Source organism: Diadema antillarum, unplaced genomic scaffold, assembly GCF_040938485.1.
Source record: "Diadema antillarum isolate AM-2024a unplaced genomic scaffold, OU_Dant_1.0 seq00000015_RagTag, whole genome shotgun sequence".
Classification (NCBI taxonomy): Eukaryota; Metazoa; Echinodermata; class Echinoidea; order Diadematoida; family Diadematidae; genus Diadema; species Diadema antillarum.
In genome coordinates this window covers 965008-990542 of record NW_027271135.1, presented here as the reverse complement: position 1 = coordinate 990542, position 25535 = coordinate 965008, and the positions used below count along the sequence as shown (strand labels likewise).

At 40.3% G+C, this 25535-nt stretch overlaps 1 protein-coding gene across 1 annotated transcript; it reads right to left on the bottom strand.

Moving 5' to 3' along the window:
• Positions 1-1599: 1599 nt before the first annotated feature.
• LOC139725102 (scavenger receptor cysteine-rich domain-containing protein DMBT1-like) lies at positions 1600-14586 on the bottom strand. Its single transcript, XM_071636188.1, has 10 exons — positions 14394-14586; positions 13473-13784; positions 12662-12970; positions 10389-10397; positions 6852-7166; positions 6016-6327; positions 5392-5733; positions 3639-3968; positions 2396-2704; positions 1600-2024 (listed from the first exon to the last, which is right to left on the bottom strand). The coding sequence occupies exons 1-10, from the start codon at positions 14584-14586 to the stop codon at positions 1600-1602; spliced, it is 2856 nt and encodes a 951-aa protein (XP_071492289.1).
• Between the last annotated feature and the right edge of the window lie 10949 nt (positions 14587-25535).

Here is a 25535-nt window from a genome sequence, read left to right as displayed (position 1 = left end):
CCCACTTGGGGGCCACTGAAGGAGCGTTTACGTCGTGATCCCAGTCAGGTATTTTTTACTTGCAAATCTTTCAACCACACTACGCTATCAAAGAAAATATAGAAAGAGTAGAAACTATCCAATGTACATTCTGGTGAGAAAATAAACACTTTGTATGTTCTGTTTTGTTTTTTGATTTTTGTTTTGTTTTTTGGTTCATTTTCCATCTGAGAAGATGGCTGGATAGCCCATATTCCGCTACGTTAAGCTGGTCTTCCATGGGGTCCAGTTGGATGTGAGGTGGGACCACTTCACCGGGTTAAACACCCTGCTCTTTGCGATGAATGAATGAAGCGGGATCTTTTACATGCATGAGTTGTTACTCTCTCATACATGGGACCTCCATTTTATGTCCTATCCGAGGGACAGAGTGTTTTGCCTCTTGCTAAAGGGGACGGTATGCTTACACACAACATTGCTCAGTCCAGACTCGGGTTCGAACCCGGGCCGCTTGATCGTGAGACAGAGGCGCTACCGACTGAGCCAACTCACTTGAGGAGTGCGATAGAAGCAGTTAAGGGGAAATTGAAAATGTTAGAAATATTGTCTAGGAGCAAAACCACACTTGATAAAATATATCACTACTATTTTCTTGTCGAAAACAACTTCTCTTTGGACCTTAATAATCAATGGGACGACGGAAAAAGTGGAGTTTGTTTACTCGTCATAGGTGAGGTAACATAAAACCGGGAACTATATGTGACCCTGCATCACAAAACAAACAAAAAAGTTGCCAAACATGGACTCCCCTTACCTAACTAAATACTAAAACGAAAGCACACACTCTGGAAAACTGTGAACTGAGGAAAGAGGCTCTGAAGTACAGGGTGTATTCAAGCGCTAAATCTTGCACCAAGCCACACTAGCTGTGTGATGAAAGGGACAAAACACAGGATGTCAACCACCGGAGGAACAACAATGAAGAGATTATCAGATTAAGCTAAAATTGAGCATGTTCTATTAACACATTCTTTCCATGATTGATACTAACTTAGAAAGCAGTAGCATTATCCTTTCAAACGTTATTAGACTTGAAAGTGAAGAGTGTACACATGATGCCAAAACATGAAAAGGGGCCTCTAATTCATACCTGATCTTTCTACTCCCCCCACCCCTCAAAAAAGTGGTAGTAGAAAAAAACTGCTGAAGACACATTTCCCATTAGTTTTATGATCCCAAACTTAAGAATAATGTAGAAGAAAGACAGCTTTTTCAGAAAATATGAAGTACTCAACATTGTCTTAGTTAACCCATTTCACCTGTTTTGAGTCCTTACGTAAAATCAAGGTGTGCGACTTTGTTTGTTTTGTGGTGCACGGTCACATGTACCAGTCAAATACGTCGCAATGTCTAAAAGACCTCGCGAATCATAGAGAAGATGAACTTGTCTTCTGCAAAAAAAAAAAAACAATTAAAAAAAAATATATATACATATATGTATATATATAGATATATGTATACCCTCCCAATAATACATGAATCCTGAGTGTAATGTTAGCTTGGAATCTGCTTTTTTTAAGGCACGTCTTTCAAATGAAATCTGCAGCAATATCAAAACACTCAGGAATCGATCACGAGGTAATCGGGGTCTTCAGACGGTGCTGACGGCATTTGACTTGACGGTTGAGCCGGATTGGGATATTTTAGGCTTGTATACACTTGCATTTGGCCTGTAGGTTGAACTGGATTCGGATGTATCAAATCCTCATACAGCGGCGGATGTGTCGCAGCAGATGTTACAGGTTCTTGAGCGTGGGGTTGGACAAAGGCCGTATTGTCAATCCCCACTGGAGGGTTGGTGGGACAATGTTCAACAGGGGTGTTGCGTGGAGAGCAATGCTGCATTTCGTTCTGTGACGTATCTCGCTTGTTAAGGGAAAGTCGTCGATATACAAAAACAATGATCAGCACAATGACCAACACAACAATTGTGTTTGGCACGCCGACAGCTACCCCGAGGGAGATCGTCTGCCCCTTTTCTGAAACTAAACAAACCAAATGAACAAAGAATTAAGTTTTGCACGTAATCATAAGTAGGAAGCTACAACGGTTTCATTTCATTTCGTTTTCAACGATTTTATTGAACTACAGAGTATGGAGTCGCAAAACAAAACAACAAAAATCAGAAAGCAATAGTTTAACATTGATTTGGACTCTTCTTAACAATCATCAACACTCAAAGAATAAGGTGGTAAAAAAGAAATCTCAACTTCTAATTCTAATTCTAACTTCAATTTTAAAAATCACTGTTTTCCCACAGAATGCGGATATGCGTATTTTTGAAACTTTCTTTTATACCCAACCTTCATTTGCCAAGGAATTTCGAAAATCCCAATTGTAAAATATATATTCTCACCACAACGGACGCCTGCATCGTCATTGTGTCCACAGTCATGGTTGTACCACCCGTTAGAAGAACAGTTCGAAAGAATGGATTCCCAGCCATGACAACCGACGTTGTCGAGGAGAATTGATCCCGATCCTTCCCCGAACGTTCCTCCACTAACAGCCTCTGCATTGGTGGTGGAATATCCGAGTTGTCTGCAAACGACTTGGGCGTCATTGTCATCCCAGCCATTGTCGCACACAGTGCCCCAGGCCCCATTGTAAAAAACCTCGATCCGACCTTCGACCAGTGAGTCGCCTCCAACAAGGCGGATGTTGACTACTGATGAGTGAGTGGTGACATCAAGCACGTCTGTTTGAAGGGTAAAGACCAAACGGGACTGTACAGAGTAATGCCATTTACAGTGCTACAAAAGAACACTTACAAATTGTTTCATGTAACATTTAACGTTAAAGTTTGAATGCGATGTGATTAATTTTCTTTGTAGTCTCAGAAAATGAAAGAACACCCCTATGTCAATGCACTTCTTTAAATGAATACGCCACCTGAGTGTAAACGGTAAAGATTTAAGCATGATTGTTTCACTTCATGGCACGATCAATGACAAGGCTGTGACAAATGTCCTCATTCAGTCAAGCAGATATCGCAATGTACCTTTTCATTGCATGACCATTGCAGCTGGTCTCATGGAGCAAATCACTAGGGGTGGGAATCTTTCGCCTTTTCGCGACAAAGTCCCTAAATTACGAGCAAAGGGTCCATACCACCCCTTTTTGTTAACCTCTTTCTTTTAATCTGCATTCTTGAACTGTTTGTTTGTTTGTTTGTTTGTTTGTTTTGGTGGAGGCGGCATATGTACACATTTTACTTGGAATATGTTATTAATGCTGTTTGGTGAGATTTGTTAGATAAAGTGTGGGTGTTGGTGTCTCTTTCTTTCAGACTCTAAAGTTCAGAGATAGTAGGCCTAGCCACCTTCCAAAAACAGAGTTGAACTGATAGGAGAGGTGACAGAGACATACACAAGAAAGAATCGGTGAAACTACAGCTATATGGCAATTAGCGTGCAAGCTGCAGCTGACTGAAAGGCAAGACAAAAACAGCTCCATATTCTGAAACAATACTAATATCTTTTTTAATTCTTGATTTTGTTAGGAGACGATTCGATTGGTTAAGCTGTCTTGACTCTGTTATCGGTGTCTTTAACGGGGAAACAAAGTAAGGGTTTGCAAATGATAAGTGTTGGTCTTACCACATCGCACTCCAGCATCTTCTTCGTGCTTACAGTCATTGTTGTACCACCCTTTGGAATGGCAACTATCAAGACTCGACTCCCAACCATGGCATCCAACGTCATCAAGGAGAATGAATCCCGATCCTTCCCCGAAAGTTCCTCCACCAACAGCCTCCACACTTGTGGTGGGATATCCGAGTTGTCTGCACACGACCAATGCATCGTTGTCATCCCAGCCATCGTCGCACACCGTTCCCCAGGCTCCACCGTAATAAATCTCAACCCGACCCTCGTACAACGAGCTACCTCCCACAAGGCGGATGTTGATTACAGGTAAAACTGTGGTGACTTCAAACACATCAAATGGGGAAAGAATATCAAACCTTATGAAGTGCATGCAGCCACTGTCAGATCTTACCCCAAAAGGGAGAAAATATTCATCGTCAGCAAAAGAAGATCTCATGTGTCTGGCCAATGACAATGACATGGTAACGTCACATGAATCTTAGATAACAAAGGGAGGGGGCGGATCCCATAGTTCGGTAATATAAACGCGATCCTTATAATAATTGTGTAGTGTCAAAATATCAAACTCCAAACCTTATTACCGAGTTGTAGTGGCGAGTTTGATATGGCGAGTTGCCTTAAAGGAGACGCTCACGATAACTCGCCTAAAGCTCTTCTTGTAACGCAAGATAACTCTCAAAAAAATCCACATGGCTCGCCATGGCTCGGTGTGAATCGGCACAACTTCACATGAAGTCGCGAGAAAGTCATCAATTTTTTAACTTGTTCAAACAGTTACCAACGACTTGCAACTCGTCTTATACTCGTTAGCGACACACAATACAAGACACACCTTCGAAATGAATTCCATTATAATAATTGGCACCTTCAAATATAATATATATGCGAGTGATTTACAAGTACCCACAAGTGGAGTACGAGCATGAACTACGGTGTATGTTGCGAGTCAGGGTGAGTTTATTCCTGTGCGATTGGTGCGAGTTCAGCACGAGTACGGCGACTTACAGCGAATTGGCATGAGCCTGTCCCAAGATAAAGTGAGTATTTGATGAGCATATTCAGAGTGCAGGATGAACATAACCCTTTCATGTCAGCTGGCCTATAAATGTAGTGGTTTTCGTTTTCTTAACTCACACTTACCTCCTAGGCAACACAGTGTGACTATCAACGTCGTTGTAGTGCTTGAACTCAAGTCTTGGATCCTCGTGTAGCATTCTTATATACTTGAACGGGCCGATTTATTACGAATTACGAGTTATTATTTCATCTCTAGCTTGTTACGAGTAATTCGAGTGTATCACTCGATATTTCATGGAGAGTTGTGTCGAGTAACGCCGACCCGTCTCAAGTTGTCGCGAGCTATCCCAAGTTAAATGAAGAGCTTGACGCGAGTTATGTGGGGGCACTGTGGCATAGTGGATGAGACTCCCGACTCCCGATCGGAGGACCCGAGTTCGAATCCCGCCCAGCGCTTACCAGGGCCGGCGCACTGTTTTCAAAAGTGTGGCAATACTCGCTATAACTTGCCATAACTCGCCACTACAACAAACTCGGCTAGGTGGGAACCCTGCTTAAAGGTCTGGAAGGAATTCTTCATGTTTCCAGTGGAAAAGAATAACTGAACTGAATCGATGCTTTGAATGCTTGTGCTCCGAAAAAGGGAAAAAAAACGCTTTCTTATTGAAAAATCTGAAAACATATTCTTAGCAAATGATTGTGAAGGTTACAGTCTTCATGGTCTTACCACATCGTACTCCAGCATCTTCGTCGTGCTTACAGTCATTGTTGTACCACCCTTTGGAATGGCAACTACCAAGGCTCGACTCCCAGCCGTAGCATTCAACGTCATCAAGGAGGATAAATCCCAACCCTTCCCCGAATAGTCCTCCACCAACAGCCTTTGCATTGGTGGTGGGGTATCCGATTTGTCTGCAGACGACCAATGCATCGTTGTCATCCCAGCCATCATCACACACCGTGCCCCAGGCGCCACCATAATAAACCTCAACCCGACCCTCGTACAACGAGCTTCCTCCGACAAGGCGGGTGTTGACTGTTAGTGAAGGAGTGGTGACATCAAACCCATCTGGAAAATCACAATGAAGTGGCAAATGTGTCAGAATAACGTCAGAGAGTAGTGTCGTCCCTATTCAACGAGTCATAAAGATTTTAACGTTAGACAAAACCTGAAGTTTTTCCACCCTTTAGTATGATAATTGTCTGGTAGATATCAATGTCGTGGGTCGATGTCAGTATTCTCATAGTCTAAATCAGCAATTTTTTTTTTAAATATATATAGAGCCTGAATTCAACTCAACTTTCTCACAGAAACGTATACTACAGAGGCTCACAAATGTAAACATCTTACCACATCGAACACCGGCGTCTTCATGATGTCCACAATTATGACTGTTCCACCCGTTGGAATAACAGTCAGCTAGGTTCGACTCCCAGCCGTAGCAATCAACGTTGTCAAGGAGAATGGATCCCAATCCTTCACCAAATGTTGCTCTACTGAAAGCCTCGGCGTTGGTGGTGGGGTATCCGAGTTCTCTGCATACGACCTCAGCATCGTTATCATCCCAGCTATCATCACACACCGTACCCCAGGCTCCATCGTAATAAACCTCCACCCGACCCTCGAATAACGAGCTTCCCTCGGCAAGGCGAATGCTAGCTTCTGGTATGGGGCAATGTGCAATTCACACGAAGTGAAGAAAACATACTCCTGTTTACCTTGGCATTAGCGTAAGAAAGGTCCTACATTAGGATTTCGTGTTTTTTTTTAGATACTTATCGAGGATAAAGCGCTATATTTTGCACGATCTAAACTAGGATTAACATTATAGATAAAAATCTTTTGATTACAGGTCACGGTTCAAACAATTTTTTATAATTCTTTTAAAATCCTGATAATTTTTTACGTATTTTTGTTATTTTTTAAATACATGTTCGAAATAAAAGAAGAAATACTAGGGACACGGTACAGATGCTGCTGAGGTATACTCAACTGTGGAAGAAAAAATGGAATTGCAATCTTTTACCTTTCAAGTGGTTGAAAAAAACAACAACCTTCGTTTGATCTGATCTCGAAGTCTTTATTTTTTATTAGAACAAGAATTTATTTCCAATTTTAGAGCAAGAAATCTCAGCGGCTACATCATTTAAGCGTGATGAATATAAATACTAACAGCGTAGTCTTACCACATCGCACACCAGCATCTTCAAAATGCCCACAATTCCGGCTGTACCACCCGTTCGATGAACAACGGGTAAGGCTCGACTCCCAGCCATTACAACCAATGTTTTCAAGGAAAATGGGTCCCGATCCTTCTCCATATGTCGCTCTACCAAAAGCCTCGGCGTTGGTAGCGGCATACCCTAGTTGTCTGCAGACGACCTGCGCGTCGTTGTCATCCCAGCCATCATCACACACCGTACCCCAGGCTCCATCGTAATAAACCTCAACTCGACCCTCGTACAACCAGCTTCCTCCAACAAGGCGGATCTCGACTTCTGGTAAGAGAGCAGAACAATGATGTCCACTAATGATTTCCCACTAATTCTCTCTCTTCTTTCTTTCCACTAATTCTCTCTCTTCTTTCTTTCTATAAAACAACAACAACAACTAATGACATAAGGTACGAATAAGGGTTAGGGCAGGGATCGTACAGTTTTGGTTGAGACCTAATTTCAGGTTTCTAACGTTTTTTGGTGCGATAATGTGAAACCTCTTATGAAATATGAAAGAGCATGTAATTATATGAGGATTTCAATGTTTATTTGATGAAAATTGGTTTTGAAATGGCTGAGATATCCAAAAAAAAGAGCGATTCTAATAAACTGTGGGACCCACACTTTGTTACGATCGCTTTGTTTTACTTTGTTTTTGGATGTTCCAGTCATTCCAAACCCGATTTTCATCAAATTAACTTAAAATGGTATGCTCTGTACTATATCATAAGTGTTTTCTTGGTATCTCGCAAAAAGTTAAAAGCCCAAATCTCATCTCCACCAATACTGTACCATCCCTTTATAAATAAATAAATATATATATATATATATATATATATATATATATATGTATATATATATATACATTCTTTAAAGAGTAAAACTCCATTGACATTCGGGAAGAGAACATACGTGACCCGCTACGACAAAAGGATCCTAAAGTCGCTGAGAGCTAAGCCGTGAAAATCGAGTTTGAAGTCACATCATCAATATCGGTCAAAACAATCGGATTTCAATTGTTGGCATAATTTTGTAGTCTAATGTTTTGTCTATCATCTGCCGAAATTTCGAAGCTAAATGATCAAAGGAAAGGCAAGAAATCAGCATTTTTCTGGGCCTTGATTTTCCGACTTTCAAAGTAACAGAAACGTGTCCGACGATTTGGATTTAGCGTCGCAGCTAGACTCCGCCCCTAGCAACGAGGGAGTGATCTTATTGGTCAGTGCATGGCATCCTATTACAGATTGGTCGTGCGTAGACCGCTGGCGCTATGAACATCGCGGAGATTGCCAGAAGCATACCTTCTATTGTCAAGCGGTGAAAACTATCTCGCCTCCCTTGATCATGATAGCGTAGGAAGGAAGACTTTGAAGGCGTTTTTCTCCAAACTCTGATTTCCTCGACCACTTGACATGCGCTAATAAAATCATCGATATCTTTGCAACCGAGTACTTTTATTAGTGGAGCGGCATAGCTTGAAAAATTAGAGGAATTGTGCATTTTATGATAAAAGCACCAAATTTTGCACACATGTTGAATATGACATTTGAAATAAATTCAGATATTGGCCCATCGTAAATAGCGCCCTCAGCGGCCATGGCAGCCATTTTCCAAAATGGCCGCCATAAATGCCATTTTTCGTAAAAATTTACAAATTTCAGAAGGGAAAATCAATAAGATTTAGCAAACGAGTGGGAAATAACATTCAAAATAAATCTAGATACTGGTCCACCACAAATTACGCCCTCAACGGCCATGGCAGGGATTTTTCAAAATGGCCGCCATAAATGCCATTTTTCGCGAAAAATTGAAAATTTCAGAAGGGAAAATCAGTAAGATTTTGCAAACGAGTGGGAAATGATATTCAAAATGAATTCAGATATTGGGCCATCGTGAATAGCGCCCTCAACGGCCATAGCAGCCATTTTTTTCGAAATGGCCGCCATAAATGCCAGTTTTCGTAAAATTTTACGAATTTCAGAAGGGAAAATCAATAAGATTTTGCGAACAAGTGGGAAATAACATTTAAGATAAATTTAGATATTAGGCCGTCGCAAACTGCGCTCTCAACGGCCATGGCAGCCATTTTTCAAAATGGCCGCCATAAATGCCAGTTTTCGTAAAATTTTACAAATTTCAGAAGGGAAAATCAATAAGATTTTGCAAACGAGTGGGATATAACATTTAAAATAGATTTAGATGTTGGTCCATCGCAAATTGCGCCCTCAACGCCAATGGCGGCCATGTTTAAAATTGGCTGCCATAAATACCACCTTTTTCTCTGAATTTACTTATTCTAGAAGGAAAAGTCAATAAGATCTTGCAATCAATTAAAAAATGTTGTTTGAAATATATCTTGCGCTTATTTATTACATTATTGTAAATAGCGCCCTCAATGGCCATTGCAGCCATTTTTCAAATTGGCCACCATGGATTCCATTATTTTTTATTTCCTGATTTCACAAAAGGCAAAGTCAAAAAGATTTTGCACACAATTTGAAAATTATGTTAGAAATAAATATTTGTATCAGATTATTATAATACTGCCCTCAACGGCCATGGCAGCCATGTTCCAAAATGGCTGCCATTGTCATAATCATTTTGTTTTTTAAAAAATGGTAATTTCAGAAAGAAAAGTCAACAAATGTGTACATAAATTGAAAAATCATGCTTAAAATCAAACAATATATCTAGATTGCATTAACTCTACAAATTGTTCCTTCGCAAATTTTCAAAAAGAGAAAAAAATGCTAATAACAGTAAATGCAGCCATTTTCCAAAATGGCTGTCATAGATGCCATTTTTCTTTTGTGAAGATGTCCTAATGCCGGAAGAAGAAAATATATTTTTTTTTTTTGCGCAAGTTGACAATTACATACAAAGAAGTTTAGACATTGAGCCATCATAAGCTGTGTTCTCAATGGTTATTTCAGCTATTTGTCAAATTGGCTACAATACACTCTTCTTCTTTTTTTTGTCTTGAAAATTTGCTTTACTTCAGAAGAAGACAGTAGAATACTCACAGACACATTAAAGAATTTGAAATATGACGTGTATCTATTCTAAAATGTAACTTCCTAAATATTTTCAAGACAGATACGAAAAAATGGCCTTTTCTTTTTATGAAAAAAGTTAATTTACTTGCTGTGCTTCCATAAAAACACATACCTTTGATATCCATACTGTTAGCCATCACACGCGAAATACTGCAATTAGAACCAAACTGAAAACATGAATTTAGAACTAACCCATTGATGAAACCTTTTTTTAAATTTAAATTTCTTTGAACACCAGATTGCATTAGATATAATGGCTGTTTAGCAGTATGCTATTGCTTTCTCCTGGAAAAAGCAAGGAGTGTGTGGAAGCCGTTTTGACAAAGAGCTGCCATAGCCGTTGGGGACGATGTTTAAATGGTGGCTCAATATCTTCATTTCAAAATTCAAATTCAAATTCAAACTTTAATTTATTTGAATGTCTTTTGTCAATTTGCACAAGAAATTGTATTGTCTTCTTCTGGCATTATCATATTTTCAAGAAATAAATAGCATCTATTGTGGCCATTTGGAAAATGGCTAACATGGTCGTTGATGGTGCCATTTGTAATGACCTCATATATTATTTTCTTTTGAATATGATTTTCAACATATGTACAAATTTCATTAATTTTCTCTCTTAGATTAGCAAATCTTTAGAAAAAAGAAACAGACATTCATGGCGGTCAGCATGGCCCTTGAGGGCGCCTTCTAAGAAGACCTTATACTTAAATTTATTTTTGAGCATAATTTTCAACTTGTTTGCACAGTCTTATTGACTTTTCCTTCCGACATCAGCAAATTTTGGCCAAAAAAAGGGGGGGAGGGCATCCATGGCAGCTGTTTTGAAACTTGGCTGCTATGGCTGTTGAGGGTGCACTTTTGGATGGCCTATTATCAAATTCAGTTTGAATGTAATTTTTCGCCTTTGTGGAAATTCTGATTGACGTCTGCAACACTTTACGAAAAAAGACATTCATGGTGGCCATTTTGAAAAATGGCTGGAATGGCCATTGAGGGGGAAATTTGCAATGGCCCAATAAGTTTACTTTTGAATGTAATTTCCCACCTGTTTGCAAAATCTCGTCGGCTTTCCCTTCTGATTTAAGTAAATCTTTTCGAAAATATAGCATTTATGGCGGCCATTTTGAAAAAATGGCTGTCATGACCGTTGAGAGCGCAATTTCCGATGGCCTAATATCGAGATATATTTCAAATGTCATTTCCCATCTATAATCAAAATTTCATTGACTTTTCCTTTCGAAATTAGCATCTTTTAAAATGAAAAAGTGGCACTTATGGTGCCCATTTAAAAAAAAAATGGCTGCCATAGCCACTGAGAGCACAATTTTCAATTGCCCAGTTTCTGTATTTAAATTGGATGTAATTTCCCGCTTGTTTGCAAAAAAAGAAAAAAAATGGCTTTCTCTTCTGAAATTTGCATTCTTTAACATAAAAAGGCATTTATGGCGGCCATTTTGAAAAAAATGGCTACCATGGCCGTTGAGGGCGCAATTTCCGATGGCCCAATATCTAGATTTATTTTGAATGTAATTAACATTTATGAGCAAAATCCTATTAACTTTTCCCATCTGAAATTTGCAAAATCATCGAAAAAGTGGCACATAAGACAGCCATTTTGAAAAATGTCTGTCATGGACGTTGAGGGCGCCATTAACAATGGCCAAATGTTTAAATTCATTTTGAATGTAATTTCCCACTTTTGTGCAAAATCTTACTGGCTTTCCCTTCCGAGGTTAACAAATATTTTGAAAAAATGACATTTATGGCGGCCATTTTGAAAAAATGGCTGCCATGGCCGTTGAGGGCGCTATTTCCGATGGCCCGATATCTAGATTTCTTCTGAATGTAATTTCCCATTTGTAACCAAAATCTTATTGACTTTTCTCTCCTAAACTTAGCAAATTTTACGAAAACATGGCATTTATGGCAGCCATCTTGAAAAATGGCTGCCATGGACGTTGAGGGCGCTGTTTACGATGGCCCAATATCTAAATTTAATCAGAACGTGGTTGTCAACCTGTGTACGAAATTTGGTGCTTTTATCACAAAATGCACAATTGTTCGGCTATGCCGCTCCACTATATGACTTGTGTTATATATGAAATTAAAGCAGAAGATTACGGGAATTATGTCATGCCATTTTCAGAAAATTGTCCTCCCCGATTTTCGGATCCTTTTGTTGTAGCGGGTCACATACATGTATTTTCTCATTGCTCTGTAATTCGCATTTTTCTTTTGCAGGAAAATTCCTGCACTGGGATATCCATAATGACAAATCAATGACGATTATTACATCTAACCATAGTATTTACGGAAAAAAAGAAACGATGAGAAAGCTGTTGAACTCGGGTCAAGGGTTCACAGAACTATTTCTTTTTCTTTTTCGAATCCCGAGAGTCAAGATATGAAATTTAATTCTCTCTCGATGAGAGACGGGTGTTACATTTGATTAATTGGTGTGAGCTGTAAATGTGGGACAACGCGGATTTTGACCGTTTTTGAGGTTGTAGATATATCATACACATCTACTGGAGAACCAAAAGAAAAAGGCAATGAAAGAGCAGATCGGACAGGGCAACGTCACGGATTAGTGTAACGCGATTGAATGAAACAGAAAATACTTCAGCATTACACCAGACACGAGCATTTCCAACAGTTTCAACTTAACTTTATCAAAAAACGTATAGCAGAGGCTCACAAATGTAAACAATCTATTATTACCACATCGAACACCTGCGTCGTCCTGGTGTCCACAATTATGATTGTACCACCCGCTGGAAGAACAGTTCGCAAGGTTCGACTCCCAGCCATAGCAAATAACGTTGTCAAGGAGAATTGATCCCGATCCTTCACCGTATCTCGCTCCACGAAAAGCCTCGGCGTTTGTGGTGGAATATCCTAGTTGTCTGCACACGACCTGCGCATCGTTGTCATTCCAGAAATCGTCGCACACCGTTCCCCAAGTCCCACCGTAATAAAGCTCCACTCGCCCCTCATATAAAGAACTTCCTCCGACAAGGCGAAGATAGACTATTGGTAAGATAGAAGTGTGACGATTTATGCCAAATGAAATAAACATGCACATGTTTCGCTCTAAGCAAAGTCCAGCACTGGAATTTTCATTAAGATTAATCATGATAGATCTTTAAGTGAGCCGGAGAAGGAATGTTAACTCAAAGTATTTGGGGAAAATCTCGACTTTATAAAAGAGGAATAGACAAGACATTTGCTGCCAAACCCTGTCGCTCACTCAAAAAAAAAAAAGTATTGCAAAAAAAAAACAACAAGACAAACACCAAAAGAAAAGAAAACAAAACAAAACAAAACGAAAAATAACAACTAAAACCAATAGAAATACAAAGCGACGATAAGCATAAGGGTTTAAAAACTCACGTTTTGTGTAATGTCCAAGCCTTTATTATTTTTATCTGTACTAGCATATGTTTTGAACGTTCGAGCCTTAGCTATCTCAAGCTTTAATAAGAAACGAGATAAAGCTATTAAGTAAAAAGTATATACAGCGAAGTCTTACCACAACGCACACCAGCATCTTCATAATGCCCGCAATTATGATTGTACCATCCGTTGGAGGAACAGTTACTAAGACTCGGTTCCCAACCATTGCAGTCAACGTTGTCAAGAAAAATCGGTCCCCATCCCTGTCCATAAGTCCCTCTTGACATAGCCTTCGCATTGGTGGTAATATATCCCAGCTGTCTGCAGACTACTTGTGCATCGTTGTCATCCCAGCCATCATCGCACACCGTGCCCCAGGCTCCATCGTAATAAACCTCAACCCGGCCCTCGTACAACGAGCTTCCTCCAACAAGGCGAATGTTGATTTCTTGAAGGTAGTGTTATAATTCACATGAAATAAAATAAGCAGTCAGAAACCCAACCACAATGAAAAGGGTTTAAGGGAGTAAATTCTACATTTAATTCATAAATAAACGTGTTTTTTTTTTTTTTAAATCATGGAGCTTCTATTACGTTGTTGGTTTGGATTTAGTCAAACATAGAAAAAATGGCCTTTTTAAAACAAAAAATAATCTTGTTATTGGTCCGTCGATAATCCTTCGTTCACTTGGCAAATAATCAAATTTGAACATATATTATTACCTACACAGTTATCAAATAAATACCACATACAAACAATGCTCGACATGAGACGTACGTAACCCAATGGTCCGAAACCACCTGAAAGAGATCTCGGATATTCAGAGGCCTACACTTGTTAAGACAGTAATCTACCATACTTGAGTTTTCAAACTTCAAAAGAGGACACAAAGTTCATACAAATTTCTCGTCAGTAATGCCAGTTCTCTTCTAGGGTTAAGGTTACCGAGTTGACAACTCGTCGTCTTACCACATCGGACACCTGCGTCTTTGGAGTGCGTGCAGTCGTGGTTATACCACCCTCTGTGAGAACAGGAAGTTAAACTCGACTCCCAACCTTGGCAATGAACATTGTCAAGGAGAATCGTTCCCGATCCTTCTCCATATGTCGCTCCAGTCATAGCCTCCGCATTGTTGACCAAATATCCGAGTTGTCTGCACACGACCTGGGCATCGTTCTCGTCCCATTGGTCATCGCACACCGTGCCCCAGGCTCCATCGTAGTAAACCTCAATCCGACCCTCGTACATCGAGCTTCCTCCGACAAGGCGGATGCTATTCTGAACAGAGGGTGTTGTTGTAAAACCATCTGTGCACAGGTAAGCAACAATTCCTGGTTTCTTCTCCAAATCAAATATTACGCGGTTTATGTGCCACCTGCATGTGGCCTGGATAAAGGTATATAGGTTAAGTCTATGGTCCACAGATGTTGTTCGTAAAGTTTCAATTGATTTTGTAACTCGAAACCAAAAGCATACCACATTCAACTTAAAGTCATGGTATGTTGCGCTGCATATTACAATTTAAGATTGATTGTAATTGTTCATAGTACTGTTTTTGCGAAAACAACACCCCAAACATTGTGTACCGGGTATACATGTATCGTACTTTAGTGGCCATAAATCATAAATGTGTTCACCATGCACGGCAGCAATATTACACTATCTTAAAATATCTGCCATTCTGGTGAACATCTGGATTGTAGTTGCATCCCGTTCGAAATACTCCCCCCTCATTCTCTTTAAATGTGGATATACCATTTCAACTATTAATGTGATCAGTAAATGAACAAACCACGCAACAGTAAAGAATGAGGTACATATTTTGTTTATTCCTTGAAGTGAGCAATTAGACTTCTTGTCATTCCATTTCTACGTGGTAACACACATGGTATCATCATGAGGTGAGCGATTTTCCACGTACACATGCACTACACTGCATGTATCAAAGATAAGAACACGCACAAGATGGACACGCGCAACAAGAACTAATTCAAAATTTTCCAATTGTCCAACAAATATTGGCACGACCTCGTCAAATTCAAAGATATTAATTTTTAAATAATTTTGTTTTTGAAATATTGGAAATCACGCTCCATTTACAGGATTTTGTAATGGTGTTAGACAGGATTTTATTTTCCAACTTAAATAGTTAGCCAAAATATTATTTAATTTATTTAACTATTCTTTAATTTTCCTTAATTGGAAAATGTCGCAATATTTCTTCCGAAGATTGCATCGCATAGTCGGACATTGATTCTAAATTTCCCCTCGTGTGGGAGGGAAAGGCACCCCTTCGACACCCTCCTTGCGCTCAGTCCAACGGCGTAAATCCGTACTGAGGAGTGGGGGGGATGATCGGCGATAGTCACCATCACCACGATTACAAGCCCATAACCGCACCGGCGCAGCCCTTGTGGGGGGGGGGGGGGGGGGAGCTTGCCCTCCCCCCCCCCCCCACACACACACACACACTTTACAGGGATCAAATGTCCCATTCTTTTCCATGCAAAGTGGGAGGGAAGTGGCAGCAAAAATATGAAGACTTTGTGTTCTTGTTTTTGTTTGTTTATTTGTTTGTTTGTTTGTTTGTTTTTTGGTTGTCAGCCGACTTCCGGCGGAAAATCAGACCTTAAAAGTATGAAGACTTTTTTGTTGTTGTTTCTCTTGTCTTTTGATGTTCTTTCTTCTTGACTGACAGGCGATTTTGACACCTCCCCCCCCCCCCCTTTCAAAAACGTAGTGCAGCCCTGAATAATGCCCAAATAAATTCAATAAAATGCTAATATGGATATCCATTTCTTTGTATGTAATAACGTAGTAGATATTTTCCTGTAGCTATTAATTGTATTCTTCAATTTTCTTGATTTAAGTCAATAAAGCAATCATCCCAGGGGCATCGCTCCGTTTTAATGATGGGGCGTGGGGGAGGGACTTTGGAGTTTGAATATCTGTGCGAGGGAGCGGAGCGGCCTAGCGGGGGGGGGGGGGGGTGTGGGAGTGTGCTATCCCCCTCCCATACGAGGAAAATTTGGCATTTTCAGACCTGAAATTCAGCGATCTGGTGCACACTTTAGGGTGAAATTTGGGATTTTTTTCCTATCAAAAAAAAAGTAAGAAAAAGAAATATTCATAGATTATTGAATGACTACATCGTGGTATTTCAGCTCTTGCTCCGCCTGTGCAACATCACTGTGAAGGCCTACTAAATAGTGGGGCCTATCACCGGCGTAGCCAGGATTTGATCTTAGGGGGAGCGGTTAGATGCGAGGGAGCGATGCGAGCGAGGGGAGAGGGTGTGGGAGGGGTTTCCCCCTCCCGCAGTGAGAACTTTTTGCATATTGATGTTGTAAATGGTGCAATTTTATGCACTTTTGCGTGTTTTATCCACTTGAAACAGTCCAACATATTTAAGGTTGCAGTACATTTTATGTAGATTATTATTGAACAATTTTGCCTATAAAATTGTATCATTTAGATAAATTTCTTGTATTAATTCTTACACTGAAAATCATGAACGCGATCATGAATTCTGACATTGTACAGTCCCAAAACGGCCGTTTGTAGCTATATTTTTTTCGCTTAGGAAATTAAGGGGGGCGCACAGGGCGCAACTGCTGGCAATTACTGGCAGCAACATCAGAAGAATGACATGACGATTAAATGCGAGCGAGCGAAGCAAGCGAGCTTGAAAATTTTGACATTTTATGGTCCAAAAACTGCCGTTTGTAGGTATATATTAAGGGGGATGGGGCGCTCCGGGCGCAACTGCTGGCAATTACTGGCAGCAACATCAGGAGAATGGCATGACGATTAAATGCGAACAAGCGAAGCAAGCAAGCTTGAAATTTTGACATTGTACAGTCCAAAAAACGGCTGTTTGTAGCTATATTTTTTGCTTTGGAAATTGAGGGGGGTGGGGCGCACCGGGCGCAACTGCTGGCAATTACTGGCAGCAACATCAGGAGAATGACAAAATGATTAAATGCGAGCAAGCGGAGCGAGCGAGCTTGAAAATGTTGACATTTTACAGTCCAAAAACTGCCGTTTGTAGCTATGTTTTTTTTCGCTTTGAAAATTAAGGGGGGGGGGGGCGCACCGGGCGCGACTGCTGGCAATTTACCCGGCAGCAACATCAGGAGAATGGCATGACGATTAAATGCGAGCGAGCGAAGCAAGCGAGCTTGAAAATTTGGACATTGTACAGTCCAAAAACGGCCGTTTGTAGCTATATTTTTTCGCTTAGGAAATTAAGGGGGTGGGGGCGCACCGGGCGCAACTGCTGGCAATTACTGGCAGCAACATCAGGAGAATAGCATGACGATTAAATGCGAGCGAGCGAAGCAAACGAGCTTGAAAATTTTGACATTGTACAGTTCAAAAACGGCCGTTTATAGCTATTTTTATTTTCGCTTAGGAAATTAAGGGGGGTGGGACGCACCGGGCGCAACTGCTGACAATAGTTACTGGCAGCAACATCAGGAAAATAACAAAACGATTAAATGCGAGCGAACGGAGCGAGCGAGCTTGAAAAATTTTGACATTTTACAGTCCAAAAACTGCCGTTTGTAGCTATACTTTTTTCGCTTTGGAAATTAAGGGATGGGGGCGCACCGGGCGCAACTGCTAGCAATTACTGGCAGCAACAGGAGAGCGAGCTAGCTTGAAAATTTTACAGTAGTAAAACTGCCGTTTGTAGCTACATTTTTTCGCTTTGGAAATTAAGGGGGAGCCCGGTGGGCTCCCCTTCCCCCCTCCCCTGGATCTGCCACTGGTAGTCAAGGGTGTCGGTTTATGTTCATGATTGGAGGAGGTATGACCAGGAAGATGGCGTCGAAGTGACCGAACGGGGGAAGGATGTCCCAATTCTGCACTTTAGAGTATCCCCTTATGTGTTTGTGTGTGTGTGTGTGTGTGTGTGTGTGTGTGTGTGTGTGTGTTTTATATGCATGGAAAAGTAGGAAATAGCCCAGGTCAAGTCTTATTATTAACAATGCAAGGCATTTTAATATAGACAAGTAACTATGTAAAGCAACACTGCAAAATCAATGATCGAGCTTTGATATAACGAAGCGTAAGGTACAAAGGTGTACATTCTACATCACATTGCGCAACATTGCAGCGAATCTTTTTTGCCGTTCGGATGTTCTGAGTACACTGCACGCATCCTGCTTAAACACGTATATTATTCCGAATGCCAACCAGGAATCACGCTGAATCACAATCTATTGTCGGCTCCGGGCTTTTTGAACAATGTTTCACAGTATGTACCTCTTTAATTACGGTTAAAAGAAATCTCAGAAAAATATCTTATTACTTGCTCACCCTTTCATGTCGATTTGAAAAGCAGTTTACTAAACCCTTGAATTACCATTTTGATTTTATTCGCACAGTGCACACTTTTATTGTAAATAGAGATCATCACCATGGCACCTCCCAATGGCACACATGTGTAGTTTCATCCCAGTATAGCTTCTTTGAGCTGCGAGAGGGATTACAGTATCAAGTATCAAGTATCAAGTACCATTTTGGTAAGTCTCTTTTTTTTTACCAGCGGATTGGGAGGGGGGGGGGGCACATGCCCCCCCCCCCCATCCCCCCATCCCCCCACCCCGTAGCACGCCCCTGCATACGAGGGTGCTTTTGCATTTTTAGAATTCAGATGAAATATTTCGTAAACACATTTATGATGTAATCTGGGGAAATTTCAATCCCAGAAGTTTATACTATTTTTTTAGAGGGGGAACCCTCCGTTAATTGAAAGTATCTCTGGAGATATCTCCTCCCACCCAAGGAACACTACATTTCTTTAAACTGAAGTAACAGACCTGGTGCACACTTTAGATGAAACATTTTGAAATCTGTCAATCTAAAGTGTATTAAGTAGAAAATATGACTGAACGGGGAGGGTATGGGAGGGGTTAGGCCTGTTCCCCTCTTACGCGAGGGAGATTTTGTATTTTCAGAATTGAAATTCAGCCATCTTTGGGTGAAATATTTAGATAATTTTCTATTTCAAAAAAAAAGTAAGAACATTTCCACATCTCGGGAGTTACGAGGAGGAGCAAAATGATCTGTTTGTTCCCAGTACTTTTATGGGGGAACCATCCCCCTCTCCTCCATCGACGCCTCTGCATATGAGGGAGCTTTTGTAAGTGAAAGATCTGCTGCACACTCTTTGATAAATATAAGGAAATAAAACGTCAGTCTCAAAAGTGTACAAAGTCTATCGAAAGGGACCCAGTAGCGGAGCTTTTGCATATTTACGATTGCAATTCAGCGATCCGGTGCACAATTCTGGCGGTAGTTGTACAATTTTCCATAAAGAAAATTCGAGATTTGTCCTCATCTTGGGAATAGCTTCGGGGACAAATGATTTGTCTGCCCCCAACATTTTCGTAGGGGTGGGGCAAATGCCCCTTTGCCCCCCCCCCCCCCCCCCCGAGATAGATTCGACGCCCCTGATCATCCCTGGGTAGCCAATAGATGTATCAGAGTCATCATCGTTTCAGGAATGAATCAGGAAATGGAGGGGGGGGGGGTTCAATTATGGCGGTATAGTTTTTGTTATTGTTTGTTTGTTTTCGTACATAATTTGCAGATGGTCCCGAGTTGCTCGCTTCATAGTAGGTTTACATGTAAGCCTATGCTATTTGACGTTGTCAACGTCTGGACCATACCTTATGTCGATATTACTTTCTTCGCGAGCGAGCGAAGCGAGCTAGCGCTTGACAAAATTATGTATACATTTTTCTACAAGATGTCTGAAGGCGGGCGTACGAACGTCATGCAATATGCCAAAATAGATACAATCACATTTCTGCTTCCTCCATTTTTTTTTTCTCAAATTTCAGGGGGGGGGATGATTGTACAGGCCATCCCCCCCCCCTCCTCCATTTCAGGGGGGGGGGATATATCCCCCCATTCCCCCCCCCCCCCCCACCGGGATTTACGCCCATGGCTCAGTCACTACACTCCCTTGCTTTGGTGTTCCTACAAGATTGATGACGCCCCCTCCCCCACCCCCACCAACCCACTCACACACTGCATAATTAGACGCAGGCACACACACACACACACACACACACACACACACACACACAAACACACTTAAACACACACTTAAACACACACGAAAAAAATCCTGCATGAGGCAATGTCTGCCACATGTATTACCCTCACACCTCTGCTGAAACGCAAGTGTCGGCCCGGTACCATAGGCCTACAGGCTTAAGGTGACTCAGGGACTCATTTGAAGCACCCCTTGAACTTTATATCAGCATAGACTTAGGGTAAAATAAGAAGATGGGATTACGTCGAAGTTTTATTTTCAAAGCCTTCAGAATGGTTTGTTGAAAGGGTTCATTCCTGTCAATAAAGTGAAAACATTGGTTTACCCGGAACAGAATAGTTTATACGTTCTTTTTTTATTGTACAGAGGAATAATAATCAAGCCTTGTCCCTTTGACGGTGGATTTGTTTCATAAGCTTGAACATTTCCACGGTTTGCAGCTGCAGCAGAATAAGCAGTTAAAAACTATATGTAAAGTGGTGGAGTAACATACCCACTTTACTGTATAGATATAAAGTAGGCAGAAAGCTGGACTATAGTAGCTTTCATACCAAGACATGTAGCATAAGTTTATGGAACAACTTGCCCCTTTTAGTGTACATAGAGTTTGTAGAACCAGAAAGCTGGAATCTATTCATTACCAAGATACAATAGCTGCTTGGTACACAGTGTATTATATAGTGCCACCACGCAACCTAAAGGTTGAATGAGTTTATGAAACAAAAGAGGTACTGCCACCCTACTTGAATAGTGGATTTAGTGGCAATGCCTGGACAGTGGCAATGACTGGACAGTGACTTAGAAATAGAAAACCACATAAAAGTGGCTGGTATTGTTCTATGTTACTTTGAAGTTTGCCACCTTGTGATGCAGTACAAAGAACCAGAGTACAGCATACATGTAGAATGCTTTGTATTAAGTTTCTTTCTCAATCTCCCTCTCTCCCTCCCCTATCTCTCCCTCTGCCTCTTTGTCTCTCTCTCTCTCTCTCTCTCTCTCTCTCTCTCCCTTACCATTCATGGTCAGTTTTTGTATAAAGTTTTTGTATAAAGTTTCTTTGAGAAGGGTTAGTCAGGAAAGCTTGGGTATGATACAAGAGATGAGTATTATGGGATAGTAGGAGCAGGAAAGTATACTTAGGATATATTGGAGTTGATACTTCTGATCGGAGTCAGTCTCTCTCCTCAAGCCCTGTAAAGTGGAAGGACGTGTTCCAGTCTCCCCGAGATCAAGCTGCATGTTATACCTAAATGTTTTAGTGGAGAAACTCAACGTTTTGCATATATGTATACACGAAGTTCCGTCCTGACATAATCAAGTCATGTCCAGTGTACGTCAGTTCAAAACTGATAAGATGTTTTGAATGATATTTTATGGACGCTTTGCTGTGCATTCGAAACGATCTGTTATGTTGGTCGGTCTAAGGAGAAGTCAAACGACTACTTAGTGCTTTGTGGACCAGGCATGCAGCTTCAAGAATTTGCAGCAAGCCCGAAGTTACCTTCATTTGGACAAGGACCCCCCCCCCCCCCCCCCCCCCCAGCTGTGAGTCAACTCAACGCAGAGATGCCTTCTGGTCATCGTTCGCGGACCCTCTTCACTTCATGGACTGAGCGCTCCAACGAGATTCGCCATCAGTTAGCATGTTAATTCGACCGCGAGGACTGTATTTGTGAGCATTTTGCGCGAAAATTGAATGGTCTAGTGCATGACCCAATCCCCTTCATTGAATATCAGAGTGGACTTATATGTGAGTACATTCTTATCTCTGTCATTTGTATATGTATAATAACTCTTTTTTATTTTTCATGGTTAAAAGAGATCAAACTGATTGCTCCGATGCATGACTTTGAATAAATCTCAACACCAACAAGGTGATTAATGCAATCCAATGTGTACCACATTGTCCTTGTCACTGCTTTGACGCCCACATATTTGGTTTGTTAGTGTTTCTGTGTGATATATCCATTTGGATGAAATTATGTATTCGGGGTGAGAATAAGCCATCCTGACAAGTGACTTTATTCTACATACACTCCAAACACCCCCCTTACATAAATTGGTGTCAGGAGTGGGATCGTCAAAGTAGGTGTTGAGATCTATCTCATGAGTCTGCCATTAAATCATTATATTTTTGTACATTTATTCTGCCACACTTATCAGTCAGGGAGACAGCCGATTTTTAGGGAATGGAGATATTCGCGAAAAATCGGGAAAGTTGGACTTAATGAATTATTCATGACCTTTCCGCAGTCTCTGGCCGAAGCTCGACGCGTACAAAGTCAATGGCTATCACTGCATCGTTATGACATGCATGTCTTTAAAAATTCACCTTAAAAATCCTCATTATATGTTGATATTGAAATTTCACCAAATGAAAGATGAATAAATAAAGTTTATCTCCTCCAAAAATCAATATTCACATATAGTGAGGAAAATTTGTAATTGAAGGATGAAAACGCGAATCCATAGTGTATTTTTTGAATCTCCGTGTCCCAGTTTTTTTCAAGGCGTTCTTATTTTGCAGCGATTATTCAACGAAACACAGGGACGGACTTAGTCTGGCTTCCAGACCCTCTGCCCATACTATTTCGCTATCCATGATATTAACGCCCTCAACGTCGAAAACTAGTATAGTTTAAGTTGATTTTCTCGCGCAGAGGGTCTGGAAGCATTCGTCTTGGAGTTAATGGATTCCGCCCGATTTTGGGCGGAATCCATAAATCTGTCAGCGCTCCCGTCCTCTGAAGCGCGAAATTCGAATTATCCTGCCCAGCGTGTTATCAGAGCCGGGTGGTGGGAGGACTCTCCCTACTACCTGTGTGTTGGCATTGCGGCGTGTGTGTACCAATGGTGTGGATGCTGTATACTGTAGTATGCAGGATGAGGGTGATGGTATACATTCAGGGAGGCGTATATTCTACCTCTCTGCACACGAACATTCCGACTTTTCTAAGATCTAAAGTAAGGTCGGATGGAAGAATCGGCAATCGTAGACAGTGTGTACTCCATGATGTCTATTCCTAAAAGTTTTCGATGTTTTTGATTGTTACTCACGTTTTTTCCTGTTTACTACTATAGATGCGCACAATGGTCAAGTGAACTATGTTTCCAATAAAATTAAAGCACACCATTTTGTGTCATTGTGTCTATCGACGAAATCAAAAATCACATATCCTTGTTACTTATGTTATAAGCTCAATGAGGAATAGGTGTCCAAGGAAGATTTTTTTTTTGTTTGTTTCTTCATTTGTGCTGGGTTGTTTTTTTTTCAACTAATGTAGGGCCTATAGTGCAATACAATCAGTAAAGTTAACAATTGCGAACCACATTTCCCTTCCTTCCTTTACAAAGTATCTCAATCACAGTATTTTAATGCATAACCATCTGAGTCGTTTTCTCGTTTCCACTATTATGTTGTCTAATGGATTTCTTTTGTAGGCTCGACTTGGGGAAAACCAGCAACATTTTTTTGTAACCTTTTTTTTTGTAGGCCTTATGAGTATGAATGTAAAAACCGGTCTAATTTGACTACTAGTATACTGAATCCTACAAATAAAGCAAAATTCACGGATCTTTGACCAATGAAAAAATACAAAATGGATGCATGCATATTTTGATAGAAACTGGCAATTTCAGATACACATTTTTTTTTTCTATATGTGATATTGAGTTCACTTCAATGATTTAATCTTAAAGGGTGTGTACAGTTCTGGTCGTGGTGAGGATATAGCTTTTAACATTTTGCGAGATATTCAGAAACCTTCTAAGTTCTAAGGGGTATCAAAAGTTTATTCGATGAAAATCGGTTTTGAAATGGCCGAGATAACCAAAAACAAGGTGAAACAAAGAGATCCTAATAAAGTTGTGGCATGTCGCCTTTTATTATTAGCACTTTTTTTTTTGGATATCTCAGCCATTTGAAAACCAATTTTCATCAAATAAACATTGAATCCTTCTTAAAATTACATGCTCTTTCATATTTCATAAGAGGCTTTTCATTATCTCACTTAGGAATGTTCAAAAGATGAATGCCCACCTCAACCAGTACTGTACAGTCCCTTTATAGGTGCTATAGACGTGGAATGCAATCATCAGCTCAATGTAAATGAACATTATCTGAGGTCCCACTTGACTCCCAAATCTTTCCGACATTCATCAATGTGCGAATTGGTGCTCAAATATCCAAATGAACAGCATCAACAGTGAAGTATTTTAATTTGTTGCTTTTTTTTGGGGGGGAGGGGGGATGGTTTGGTTTTTTTCAGAGAGAAACAAGTTAACAATTCATGTAGACATTATTGTTGTTGTTGTTGTTGTTTTAAAGAACGAAAGAAGAGAGAGAGAAAATGGGGCCCTATACAAATAATTTGCCCCAGACAGCACTTAACAAAAAACAAACATTATACATCTTAGAGAGATATAATTATTGTTCTCATGATATCAATGATCATTTTCGACGAACAATGAAAACTCTAAAGAGGTTTCCCAAATCAGGTATCCGGAATTGTGAGTTTCAAAATCAGGCATCTTTTTGGATGAAAAAATTGAGGCCCTCTAAAAAAGCAAAACAACAACAACAACAACAACAAAACCCTGCAAGTATAATAGACTTGATTGTGGCGATATTGATTGATGCACAACGCCTTCCGCTGTATTTGTTCGTATAACGTTAAACTCATACTTAAGAGTCAGAGCGATGAGATACATTACAAAAACACACACAATTTCTCCATCTGAAAAGCATAGTGCTTCCACATGCTCTGTAAAATATGTTGATGACAAGCTATTATTATTGCATAAGGCAGGCTAATATTCGGAGAAGAGCTATGATTCAATATGACCTGTGCACGGGAAAAATATAAAAAAATTTTATTCAAGCTAAAAGTATCTGAATTGGACATATTATATTCTTTCAATTTTTGTCAATGCTTTCATACGTATAATTCTCATTGTTATAATTCGTTACGTTCCGAACAAAGTTCGCTAATGCGAATGATTAAGTTCATTATTCCGAAAGTTTGTCAGTGCTAAAATGTAATAAGTTTCGTGAATCAAAAATTTATGATTAATCCAAAAATGAATGCAGAGTCGTAATTCTTCAGAAGGTTTGTTGATCAGATCATGT

Bases quoted from the DNA above. Each gene is read 5' to 3' on its own strand.
- LOC139725102 (XM_071636188.1), bottom strand. From the start codon at position 14,586: ATGTACGAGGGTCGGATTGAGGTTTACTACGATGGAGCCTGGGGCACG. The intron at 12,971-13,472 runs GTAAGACTTCGC...TCTTACCAATAG, and splicing joins AGATGCTGGTGTGCGTTGTG to TCTATCTTCGCCTTGTCGGA. The intron at 6,328-6,851 runs GTAAGACTACGC...GCCCCATACCAG, and splicing joins AGATGCTGGTGTGCGATGTG to AAGCTAGCATTCGCCTTGCC.